This window comes from Atractosteus spatula, chromosome 19, assembly GCF_055471065.1.
Source record: "Atractosteus spatula isolate fAtrSpa1 chromosome 19, fAtrSpa1.hap1, whole genome shotgun sequence".
NCBI classification, from domain to species: Eukaryota; Metazoa; Chordata; class Actinopteri; order Semionotiformes; family Lepisosteidae; genus Atractosteus; species Atractosteus spatula.
The window spans coordinates 15,330,455-15,344,173 of NC_142724.1; the positions used below are offsets into that span (position 1 = coordinate 15,330,455).

The window sequence follows — 13,719 nt, forward strand, 5'->3', positions numbered from 1 at the left end:
AATGATTAAAAATGATTAAGCTTCTCCTCACTGTATTATGTAAAGCCCACTATCCTGCTGAACTCGATATTCCTTACGATCTGTACAAACACCACTGAACTCTCAGTGCAGATAGCTTTGACAAATTCTTAAACCACTGGTGCATAACTGGACTCCTTTTAAGGGGGCAGCAGATCTCTATAAATCGCCAAAAGCTAAGGGCCTTAGAAAACCACAAATAAATTAATTTTGCTTAATTAGCTCATTAAGAGATCATGTGGGATGTTAACCAGAGGAATGGAGAAGTGCACCGCTGTCCCAGGATAAAAGCAAAAGAAATCCTAAAAGTGCAAATACAGAATTATCAGTCCTTGAGATACAGAGATACAGAAATGGATACTAGAGATACTAAGATGATCCCAGACTTTCTTCATTGCTCAAACCAGGTTGCTCACTTAAACACTCTTGTGAGACTTAAGCACGTCTTGTCCCTGCCTCTCCTTTCTTAAATACACCAGTACAGTATCATGTCATGCCAAATACAAGTGCTTCCCATCTCAGCAATCTGTTCTTTACATTTTGGTTAAAAAAAATGCAAAAGTGGAGACGACAAAAAGCAAAAGAAAGGTTTGCAGCAACAGGAAGTGGGCTCTGCAGAGCAATGAACCAGACAGGAAAAAGCACTCCAGAGGTATGGTTCACTGCAGATGCTTCAGAAGAAGACAAAAGAGCCTCTCTGGAACAGGTAAACTCTATAAAGTGCCATCAGGTGAAATGCACAGGAAGGGCCCGAGGTATGATGTTATCCTGCAGCAGTTATCAATCACACCAGAGAGAGGTCACCTAATCCCTGTATAGAGCATAATAGTGACTGGGAGCAGGGAGAAAGAGGCTAAGAGGTTAATCAGCCAAAATGCAATAAATGACAACCTAAGGTCAATGACAAGGGATTCAGGTGTCTACCAGAGATCCGCCGCAATTATGCTCATAAGATGAGAAAAGAAGTTCAGAGAGATGTCAAATGTAATCACAGGAATCAGATACAAAACAGAGGTTTTAGTCAAAAGGGAGCTACAGATGCTGGGAGTGTAAACTATACATGAAAAACTGCTGCAGCGTGTCTAACTACTTTTACAGCTCATCCAAACAGTATGGCACCAGGGTCTTGCTCAGGTAACACCCAGCGAGTCAGCAGCTGAGCTCAGGGGTGAACAGAGAACCTTCTTGAAATACCACTAAAGCACTTTACAAGCTTTACATGATCAATTACATTTATATTTAATTTCCTCTGTGCTGCGCCCTCATGTATTACTGTAAATGAAAATATATTACAAGATAATTAAGAGGAAATAGTTTTACAAAAAGGATCCACTAAAGAAGAGCCAGAGCCACAACTTTATTAATATTCTTTGTTACTATACTTCAAATATATTATCAAGTAATAGCCACTACCTTACTGTTTTCCCAAATGCGAAAGACAACACCAAATTTCAGTTCATGTGAACCTAAAAAAAAAGAAAACTTCTTGGCCAGGAAATGTACAAGGCCTGTTGTATGTTCATTCTCATATTAATTAAGGGGATTTCTGTGTCATCACAGATGAAAAGAGGAATACAGAGCGAGTTTTCATTTCAGGGCTATGAAAATACGTTTAAAAGAGCAAGCTCTGTCTCTCTGCCTTCCTGGAGAGAAAAGGGAAAGTGATGAAAAGCAGTAATGCTGGGTCCTGTTTGAACACCTGCAGAGACAAACTTCTCAAGGTCGCCCATGATGACTGTTTTTGGTGCAGGCCCGCAGGTGACGAGGCAAGCTCGGAGCTTGCCCCTGGGGCTGCCCCAGCTGCGTGCTGTGACGGCCACACCTGTGTTTCTGCAGATGTCTCATCTGGAGACAGCTCTGGGAACACCTGGCCTGCCAGAGACAGCCCTTCAAGGCTTTTCAAGGCCTCAATTACAGGGCTTACAGATAAGGCCGCTCTCTCTCGCTTGCCGTGCACAAAAATGCCTTTCCCATGTCTCCGCAGTGTTTCGGCTTGTTAAGAGCAAACTCCCACAACGTCCCTCCTTTGCCGAGCAAAAGGCAGGCCATCATGTCTGCCCAAGAATCAGGCAGCAGCCCTGAAAAACATTCCCAGCCAAGTTTATTGGAAGCAATTCAAAGAGATCCACGGGATAATTGCTTCTTTGATAGCGGCAGCTGAGAAATTTTAGCAATCCGAAAAGATTAAACAAACACATGCGTCTTATTTAGATGCTGAAAGCCTTTGAATATTATAATTTAGGGACAACAAGCAGCACTTAACTCTTTTTTTGTGTGATGGGAAATATTTTTTCTTGGATTACACTTTCATGTCAGGATTCCCCTGCAAGGCCAAGGGAAAAATGTGAATACTTTTTTCCTGTCTTAGCCTCAGGAATCCAACAGCTTCATCCATTAAGAAACTATTCAGTAAAGTAAAATTAATTGAACTAATTTCATCATCTCTCATGCATTACCACAGAGCACCACTCTTCATCAAAGCTGGTGTCTTTGCCTGAGCTTTTAATGCATTGGGGAGAAATTCACTGGGCAATTGCAAGGTAACTACGTTGTGCCTTACAAATGTGTCTACAGACATGCACGCTTCTGCTGGTCAGAGCGAAACATTACTGCACTCACTCTGACTGCTATGGTTCTTGAAGATACCATGGTAGTTAGCATTCATCAGAGTGGAGATAGTGACCTCTGTGTCCTGACCCATTTCTATTCAAGCCTGCAGCTTGTACTTTAGCCCACCTGAATCTCCTGTAGCATTTCACAAGGCACAGCAATTCCTGTACTGAGATGAGGGTGCAGAACAGTCTCTTATGAGTCACTGTCATGGGCCCTACAACATGTAAAGTCCTTTGGGATCCTTCATGATTTAAAGCACTACACAAAATAAAATGAATGTTTTTTTTCTTACTTTACTTCTTGTTGCAGAAAAACTGTCACTAAATTACACCAGCTTTTACAGCTTTGTCACAGTTTTCCTACAAAGCACTCCATTGCCCAAACCTCTCCATCCCACCACATTTCGTTCCCGTGTCACGGTCCATACATTACAGAAGGCCACTGAGTGAGTGGGGATTTAGGTGTTGCTGTGCAGTGGCATCAGGCGTGGTCCCGCAAGACCTACTTCAGCCAGGTTAAGAGCGGGGATCAGTTGTGTCCACTAATGCATTCATTTCTGGATCCTCGAGCTCAGCTGCCATGTAAACGTGATGACACTGCAGACTGCCATCTTAATATACTGTTATTGAATCAATAATTTTGGTTAAATAAATTGTGACATGTAAGAGCTTCATCCCGGTTTTGATATGCACTGTCTGAAGGCAGTCAGGATCTCCAGCCTGCGGAATGTGCCCCCAGGAGGTTTCCTGAAAGACGGAATAGTAAATTCCCTTCACAGAGAATTCAGGATTTCAGGAGGAGAGCAAAATCGCCTGGCGCCTTTTTTACAGTGGGCAGTTGAAGTGATTGTAGAATCAAGGATGTCAACAAATGATTCCTCAGTTCATTTCAAATCTCCAAATACAATCTTAAGGAATTCCATACTTCAATCCTCAATTCTCAGTGCCCATATTGATGGCAATCTTATAGTTTATTATTAGTTGGGTGCATTTATCAAAGCAACTTGCATTATGACCTAATGACACACAACCTTGCAGTTACACATCCAGAACCCTGACTACTACTCCACATTGCTATGTTATTAATAGTTCCATAACAGTGTAAGTAAAATTTACCCAGACTAAAGACAGTATTGAGAAAAAAAACATTTACGGAAAAGTACCCCTCTATTGCAAATACACAAGGTACTAAAAGAACAAAAGCAGATACTGTACATTAAAGGAGAAGGATAACAGATAAAGGCCTTTGCCTGCAGCTTTTTCATAATGTTCTCCTTAAACACATCGTGTGCAAGAAAGACAGATCCAATTTCAGGACTGCCAAAAGTGTCAAGCCCACACTTCTCTAAACAGCCCCAAACGTATTGTTGAGCTTCAATGAGCCCAAGTAAGTGAATATAAACGAGATTTAAAGCAGTCTACTGGGTGCTGACAAGTGCAGTGCAGCTGGGCTCATCAGGGACAGAGAAAAGGGCAACAGTGGAAAACCTTAAAGGGGTGGAAGGGGGGCAGACAATTCTAAAACATAGGCTTTGTTTGAAAACAGGGCAAAAGTACCTTTTAATGAGCAGAATGTAGGGGGAGGGGCACCATGCTAAGCACTTGGCCCTATTTCTTTTCAAACTCTTTTCAAACCGTGACTATTCTGATTAGCTAGACTTAGCAGTTGCCGGCCAACACCTTTTGTTCTCGATATCCAATCTTCATGCAGTCTTACTTAAAAAAAGGACAAGAAACTCCCAAACGTACCATACTTGCACACATTTGGAATCAATACAACTGATGTTGCAAGAGAAATATTCTTTGTTTTTGAAAAAGACTTGCTGTTGGGAGGTCTCCGAGCTCTCCTCAATGCTAGCATATTTATACAGCAGTTAGACAAGGGAAATTAACTTACATCAGTCTTAACTTGAACAGACAGTACCAGGAATACAGATAATAAAAAAAAATCAACTCTCTTTTCTACACGTTACATTTTACTTATATTTTAAGGGTTGTTTTATTGAAAACAACACTTATTGAAAGGTAACATGAAAGAAAAACCAAAGCAGAAAAATGTACCTAAGCCAGCAGGTAAATCACGATGTGGCAGCAACAGCCTCTCTGCGAGTGTCCTCATAAGCATTCCAGTACCCAATTCTGACTTGACATTTTCTTTCATATCATGGTAGAACACATACAGCCACCAACCGGCAATAAAAATAAAATTTGACTTACGGAGCGTGGCCGCTCTAATGGGGCTCCTCCAGACTGAGATTCCAATAAATGACTGTTGATGGGCAATCTCTGAGAGAAGTACACATCTGGATGCAATCTCCCCCCCACTCTGCATGCAACAACAAGAAACAGCTGTGCGGGCCTGTTGTCAATTATACTGCCATTCTCACAGTGATGATCAATCAATTTGTGCTTTAGGCTTTTTCAGCAATTCATGTGAGGAGGAAGGCTTAGCACAGAGCATGGGTTTAAAGAGACTCCACTTCTTCCATGTAAGTACATTACAGTGAATTAAAAACAAAATAACCTGCCATGAACTATATAGGATCGATCACTGTAATGCTGTTACTTGAAGAAGTTTCTAAAACTACATTGCACAAACTCAGGAAGTTCAGAACTTGGAAGCTAGTATCCCAATCAGGACACATGCAAGCAATCTCATCACTCCTTTCTTAATGTCCTTGCACTTGCTTCCAATCAGGTTTCAGGCTGATTTCAAAATCTGCCTGCTTACATTAAAGGTTCTACAGGCTTGGCTCCAAACTATCTAGCTGATATGTTACATGTTTACTGCCCTCCACACAGTCATTATTATCCAGCTGATTCTGGTTAATGTGTTAATACAGCCCTGCTACATTTAGGGGAACAGGATCCTTTCTTGCTGTGCGCTAAAGCAGAGGAACACCACCCCAATCTGGCACTCAATAAACCTTTTCTTTTTTGTATTTTATGTATAGTGAAGTACTTTGAGATGATTGGATGTTAAACGTGATGTATAAAACAAAGTTTATCATCATTTCAGCATCATTTTTAGTATGCACACAGTGCATGCACAGTGAAATCATCTTAAACCACAAGCACAAAAGCATGGTAAAGCGTGATAAAACATGTGTGCAACCATGGACAGAAGAACCTTCTCCTAGGGAAACCTGCCAACAGGACATTTAGAGACAGCCACTCACTTTCCAATCACTAATAAAAAACAAGCTTTTGCACGAGTATTTCCTGTTCACATTACAGGATTCTTCAGGTTTTGATCCTTCTCACTGTTCCCCGTTCCCTATTTTTACACACAGGAAGGGGAGCCCCACACCAACTGCACATGATGTAAAACAGAGCTTAATAGAAGCTCTCATGCTGTGTTTATTAAGAATATGTCTGACACACTGCAGTGTTCTGCAGTACAGCCACGGCTTAGATTTGGAACACTTACACATCAAAGTTCTGTTGCCTTCCTTGGCGCAATAGCTTTAAGATACACTAAATGTGAAAACTAAATAAATTAAGGAAAAATTGTGAAAAAAATGTTTCAGATCTTTCCACTGCAGCTGGAGGCCAAGGGATCAGACATGTTTACTTCAAATTGTCATCATAACCACTTGTGGTTTGAAAAGGTGTTTCATCTCTTACTGCGTGAAGTTATAGCTAGTTTGTGGCATGGCATGGGAAACGTGCAGTAAAACCAAGTGAAATCAGGCTAAATGAATGCCAAAGCATGCAGAACAGAAAAGGTGTAAAAGTATGGTAAAGCCAAGTAAATGCATGCTGGACATCTGCAAAACTATGTTTTAAAAGTGGTAAAAATATATAAAAGGCACAAACTTATACAAATGTGATAATTATGTCTTAAATCCAGCAAAAGCACCCTCATAAATATACAGTTATGTATTTTCAAAGAGAATCATTTAGGTGGAATGGATATAATTCTTCAGATGTGTTCCACATGAAAAGCATGGTGTCAAGTGAAACAATGGGAAAGTCTTGTTTCTCGCTATTATGAATCAAACTCAGCCCATCAGACTGAAGTGGTAGGGAGGGGGGCATGAAATGAATTCTCAACCTCAACCTCGCCAGCCTGGGCCCAGAAGAAAATCTGCAGGTGCTGGAGGCTGGAGAAACCCCTGACCGCGAGGGTGGATTTGTCACTCAGGCCTGGAGAGGCTGAGGGCCCCCCCCACACACACAGGGACATTCTCAAACACGACAAAGGGCATGGCTGCAAACTGCCGTGGAGCCAAAACCAATTAGAGAGCTAACACGAACCTGCAGGCCTTTGTCATTTCCTGGCTCTTAAAGCCAGTGGTTTGGAAGAGATATAGAGAGAGAAGTGAAAAAAGTGAGCATCAGATCTTTGCTGCCTACAGATTATTCTTCTTACTATATTAGCAAAAACAGTACAGAAATGTTACAAAATCAAAGCCAAATTATTTTTTTAAACATGGTTTAGTAGTGTTGCCTCCATGTACTTAACAACAATAGACTTTATAGCACCTTTAAAAGTGGCAAAGGGACTTTTGAGTGGAGATGCAAAGATGCAAACATAGACATTAATTTAGTAAAAGCCTTTCTGAAGCAAAGGTTTTAAATCTGGACTGAAAGTGGTCAGAGAAGGTGGATCTCTGATATCCTTGGGGACAGAACTCCAGAGCTGTGGGGCGCAGCAGGAGAAGGCAAGAGAAGGATGGGCCTGTCACCCACATATTTAATTATCAGAGAAGTGTACAGCGCCGGAGTCAGTTTAGTACTTTACTCAGTGGAGGGTTCAATGTCCCATAATGGTATGGAACCCAGATGCCAAGGTTGAATATGACTGTACACCTAACCGTGCCGTGTGACAATAATAAAAAGTTTTGCCGTAATCTAACATACAAAACTGCATGAAAGATAATTCCTTTTAAAATTAAATTACAAGAAAACTATACTAAGACACAGTAGACTAATAATAAAACACTGTTCCATACAGTATATTACATACTTCCTATTCAGTGCTGGGGATAAACGCTTGGTTTCAACGAAAGGTACTGTAAAATCTGATGTGAACGTAACAGGTATTAAAAACCAAGACGTACCTTCCTGGCAAATGCGCGAGAAAGCGAAACAAAACTGTTGCCTGACCCCGGAACGCAGGACTCCAGAACCGAGGCTTAAAATCGCTGATGTCCAAGACAAGTACAAGGTATCATGCATTTAGTAAATGAACCCCAGAGACAAATTAAAGCTCCGGGTTAAACAAAGCTACTGTCGTGTCCCAGGCGCCTGACAGCCTCCTTTTGCAGTGCAGGAGTGTCGCCCTGCAGGGGCAGACTAGACAAGTGGGAATTTTCTACTGCCAGCTTTTAGACTGGTGTTATTATCCTAAAAAGCTGTAAACTCCCCAGATGGTGCTAAACTTTGACTGATGGGTTAATCCCTCAATTGAACAGAGAGACGGGAGAAGAGAGCGCGAGAGAGAGAAAAAACTGGCTCAAAAATTGCTCAAACAACGGTTCTTTCTTGATTACAATTTACATGACAAAAGAAATTTCGACTATCAATAGGGGAAATCCACAACAGTCGTTTTCAACGAAACTTCAGTTCTCCTTTTGATGTCTTTTTGGGGTTTTGTATGTTATTTCACTCCTTACAGGAGACCAAAACCAGAATTAACGCAGACTTAATCTAGATATGACAGCCCTTCATTAATCTGCTGTATTACCAAAATTTCGCTGCGAACATGTTGAATGTCTGTCTTTTTTAAAAGTTAAAGTTAAAGCTGGATATTATGTGGATAAGTGATATTTTCTGTAGTGGCGCCACTGTCTGTAAAATGGTTTCCTAGATTGGAGCCAATGATAAAATCTGGCTCTTAGTCATTCTTGGAATACTCTCAACTGCAAAAGAAAAATAAATCCACAAAGACAGCTATAATAACGTTTTCTGTAAAGCAAGGCGACTACATTTATAATGAGACCAGACTTAAGAGACTTTGATCTAAAGGTTGCAAGTACTGTTTTTGTTCTGTCGTAGAACGATCCATTCACGTCTGTTTAAAACTGAAGTAGGATAATGCTCTAAAATCTTGTGTTTTGTCGCATTGACACAGGGATCTTCAGACGACTTTCCTTCTACTTTGCAACGAGGAATTAAACTCTCTTTGCTCGTTTGCAGCTCCGCGCTCAAACCTTTTAAAGTTTAAAGTTTAAAGATGTCAGCCCAAGAAAAACAACGAACTTACATTGGAAGGAGCCCGGGATTCCGACCATGTTAGTCCTATGCAGATGAAGACAGTGGGACAGCTTCTGCAGCGGGTCCGGTCAGTACAGTTTTAGCAGAAAACTACACGGACTCTGCTGTACTGCAAGCGGCGGATCACTAACACAGCCTAGTAAATCGGGGAAAAGCGGTAGCGAGGAAACCCGCCCCTCTCCCCCAACCACAAGCAGGATTGATCTGGAGATGAATGGGGGCGGAAACCATCAACTATGAACCGCCAACAAAAGGAAAGAAAAGATCTTTGCAACATACACACATTGTAACACAAACATGTTAAGATGCACAGAGAAGTGCTCGCGTGAATTTTGAGACAATTGAAGCCGCGGCGCCGTGATTCATGTAGTGGGCTATAACACGGTCTTTATGGAGGAACAGCATTTTGGAAGACACTAAGCGCGCAGAATGCCTGATTTGTCCAATTCAACTAACTAATGAGCTGTACGTTCTGACAGCAAAGGAGTTCTGGGATTTTTCTACGCGACTCATTACAGTATGTCTAATGTTATCAAGTCACGTTTGTAGCATTTAAGGTTATAGGCGTATATATGGTGATTGCACCATCTTATCGTTCTACGTGTGTATGTTTTTGAAAATTATACAGATTATGGATATTGATTGAAATTTGGGCATTTTTTAATTAATTGACCATTCAATGCGGATCATCATATGCTAGAGTGACTGTTGAATAACCAAATCACCTCGTTAGGGAGAGGGTGTGTCGGGCACAAATTATAAAATTATCTGCTTAATGTCAATCATTGTAAAAATCAAGAAAAAACTGAAAGAAACCACAATGCCTCCTTTTCAAGATAATAAATCCTTCAGTAAAGTGTAGAAACACTTCAGGTGGACTTGAAAGCAGTGGATTTAGACATACTGTGGAATGAATCGTGTTGTTCTGTGACGATTTTATGTGTAAATCGCCCTGATGAACGTCACAGAGCATGATGTGGATGAGCAAACAATCTGCTATTTGTTGTGTACAACTCACCAGTTTATGGGGAGGCCCAAGAGTGATGGTCTGGCCAGGAGTATCTAGTCAGTGTAGAAATCCACTTGTAGTGACTGATTGCAATCTGACTGCACAGCTTTACATAAATTAAGTAGGGAACTCACTTGCTGGCTTTTCTGTGGGCTTATCCTGATGTGACAACATAACAGCAGGATAATGTATATCCTCATGCTGCTTGTGTAACAACAGGGGCAGTTTGCTTAAGGGGACAACATTTGTAACCTGGTGCAAAGTTGTTCTAGACCTACAGCTAATGTTGCTTCCAGTGGCAGCAACACACACTACTTCCAGTGACTTTGACAGTAGACCCTGTTGATAATGATAAACCTCATTAATGACAAAATGTCAATCAGTAATCAAATTAATTTACCAATTACATATCTGTTCATCAAAATGTCAACCACTGAGCCTGTCACAGATAACTTCAGGCAGCATTACAGAGGCTACACCATAACTCAGGGCAGGCTGTCTGTTGGATAGGACTGTCTGAATAACCTTCATTAAACAACACCTGCCAAGCACACTTGTTTTATAAGCTCATCTATACATGGGCAGGTGGCAGGCCTGCTAACATTGTGAAGCAAACGTGGATACCTTTATGCCCCTCTATGCATATGTCCACATGTATCCCTCAATTATACTTCCCTCTTAGGAGTGAAAAACAGGAGCAAATAAAACATTATCTTCCTACCTTTCAGAAAACATTTTACCAGCTAAATACAAGATAAAAAGGACTCAGTGTATTTTACACATTAGGTGTTTTCCACAGACTTTATCTTACTCATCCATTAATATGTGCAAATAATCCAAAACCAATTTATTTGATTATGGTTAAATTATATCGTGTTTGTGTATCCTAAAGGATTATTGGTTTCCTTAATGCAACGGTTCTTGTGTCTTGTCTCAACAGATCACCTAGTGTCAGATTGAATCAAAACACACAATTGTTCAACCTAATGTAAGTCAACTTACTGTGTCTAGTTTCTGTGCTTTGAGAGCTATTGTAGAGGAAGTATGACAGATACCATCCTGTTTTGCAAAGAGAGACTGAATTAAGGTTTTATAAAAAGGGTATTGTAAAAAGCTAGGTGGTAAATAAATAAAGGAGCTGTTCTGTTCTGTTCTGCACGCAAATTACAACAGTTATCATTTACACACCTCCCTACTGTCAGGAAAAACTAAGCAATAATTTTTATGGGTACATGGTTTCTGTGCTCCCTGGCACAGTGAGGTAATGTAGTAGTACACAAAGTGGCAAACTTGAAAGACATGTATTTATTTACAATGATTAACAAACACAATATGTGTATTACTGTTATGTGCAGATTTTTATGAAGACTACCTTTTACAACATAAGGAAAGAAACTTCAACCCTGCAACTGCCACATAAATACCAAGTAGGAAATAGGATGGAGACGGGAGCTTGCTTCTTAGAATAAAAGCCCTACGCAGGACTAAATCACTCCCTAAATGGGTGTTATACAAATGGGAACCTCTCTTCCTATTACATATAGTGGCTCACTAAATCAGAAAGAGATTTCTTTAGCCTGCTGGACACTATAGATAGGAAACTATTTTTATCTTCCCACTGCTATACATCGACAGTCCTTTTGCTAAATCCTATATTTCTGTTCTGGGTGGTGGTAAGGGAGCAGCCCTCTTGTGGTTTTGTTCTTCTCTGTCTTCTGTCTTTTTATCACTCTCCTCTATATCTCTATGTTCCTGCCTTGAACATATAAACTTATGTTCCAGTTTTACACTGTACCTTCCCAAAGAGGGCTGCCTTTCTAACCTCACTAAGGTCATTGTTAAATTGTTAGTAGTAAATAGTTTGGCTACAAGACTTTTTGGCCATTGCCACTGCCTAGTGTGACAAGATAAGATAATGGGCAGCTGAACTAACACTCCAAAGAATTCCCATTGTCTCATTCCCATTGACCTGAAAATATTGGGTACTGTGAGATGACGTTAAACTTTTTGATAGTTCAGTCACATGTAATAGTAATAGTATGTGTCCATACTGTATATAAATATTTGAGTAGTAGGTATTGAAATGGGTTTAAAATTTGTAATTCCCACCAGACCAAAAGTTTTCCCTTATCCCCTACTGGTGCAGTTAAACTGTCAGCTCAAAACAAAATATATTAAATAACTTTAAGGATTGGTGCAGGAATACTGAAACACAGGTTTCATGTTAATCAGAAAATAAACATTTTCACCATTTTCAACAATCACCACATGGTTGACACCATATCACTTGTCAACTCCATAAAGAATGTGAAATTAACAACCAATGATATCAAAAGGAGTATTTACTTTTTAATTATAAAGCCAGTGTTTTTGTTCCTTTTCAATAAAAAGAGATTTCTGTGTGATTTCTATGTGGCTTGATGGAGTCCTCCCTCCATATTTTTATTTCTATATTTTTATTGTTCTGGTGATATGCTCCTGTATATATCTTTTCCCAGGGATCTTGTCTTCCTCAACTCAGACCAGTGACAGAAGTGTAGTGGCGTCTGTTTTCCTTTCTTCCTCTGGTTCTCATGAGCAGCTCCAGGATTCCAAATTCCTGGATACAATGACCCATTGAGGAGCCATGGCTCTGCTGGATCTGATCCAGGCCCTTGCATGTTATCCTTTGCAAACAGGACATTTGGATCCTGCGATAACCACCCTGCCCACTTCCCACACACAGACACTCGGCCTCTTCCTGACACACAGACACACACACCACACACTCCCTCCTCTCCTATCTGCCCCAGAAGGCTGCCACCTGCTCTCCCAAGCATGCTGCACAGCTGCTGAGCTACAATAACAAATTAACACCCACTAACTCAGCCTATTACCCACTGTGTGTGACGGAGTAAAACCGATCTCTGCTGTCTCTGCGCTGACTCTCAGATCAGGTCGAGCCAACTGAGAACAGCCCATCACTCACTCTTGACACCTTGGGAGCTGTCGCTTAAGGTAGCTTTGCATATTCATCCCCATTCATTACACCAAATAGGGCAGGAGGTGTGGGGGGTGGTCAGTGCAGAACCTTGTCGCTTGTTTCAACACAGTCACTGCTGCCTCCCCCTGAATACAGACCCTCAAGCAAACTATGAAAGGAGCAAAAACCGCATCGGTTTTCAATAAAGCTCACAAACACACATGAGAATATGAGAAGGCAGACACAAGCCCGTTTCCATGCAGCACTGGACCTCCTCTTCTTCTTCGCATTTTCCTATTTATGTGGGGTCTGCTTGTTTCCACTTCGTACGGTCTGTGGCGTCTCAGCAGGTGACTTTTGCGAGGCGCATGTCACCTTTCAGCCGATCCATGCAGCACTGGACCTATAAATCACAAATGCCTTTGAAGCATTTTGACAGTGCTCATCTCATGAGTAATGTAAAGAAATGAAGGGGAGGTCCTCTGCACAAAAAGTCCAATGTCAATAAAATATAATTGCCACAGCATAACATTTCTTTACAGTCTAAGTAGACATGGTAGAACTAAGCAAAATAAAAGTTTCAGTTTTATTTCTCTTAAAGACTTGCTTTGTTTTCCCCAGGAAATACCGGGGCTTTTGTGACACAACGGTAATATATACAGAATATTAAAAGAATCTTCTCATTCTGTACCCTGATGGATGTCAGAGAACACAGGGTAGACGTGCAGAATGATACGCTTACAGCTGTGTAAAATCAATGGGTAGTCCAGAGTGTGAAGTGGCCTACCAATGGGCAGACTCCAGTGTCTGTCCAGCTGTGGCTAGTCTTGTAGTCAGGTTATAGTGATTGATGGCAACTTGACTGCATGATGCTACAATGATCAAATCCTAGGGGT

The 13,719-nt window shown here is 40.9% G+C and overlaps 1 protein-coding gene across 1 annotated transcript in view; it reads right to left on the reverse strand.

Moving 5' to 3' along the window:
* The window catches only part of cbfa2t2 (CBFA2/RUNX1 partner transcriptional co-repressor 2), a 45,437-nt gene extending 36,457 nt beyond the window's left edge, over positions 1-8,980 (reverse strand). The window contains exon 1 of the mRNA XM_088937693.1: positions 8,842-8,980. Within this exon, the coding sequence (XP_088793819.1) occupies positions 8,842-8,869 (28 nt within the window). The 5' untranslated portion in view covers positions 8,870-8,980. The remainder of the gene's footprint in view (positions 1-8,841) is intronic.
* Positions 8,981-13,719: the final 4,739 nt, after the last annotated feature.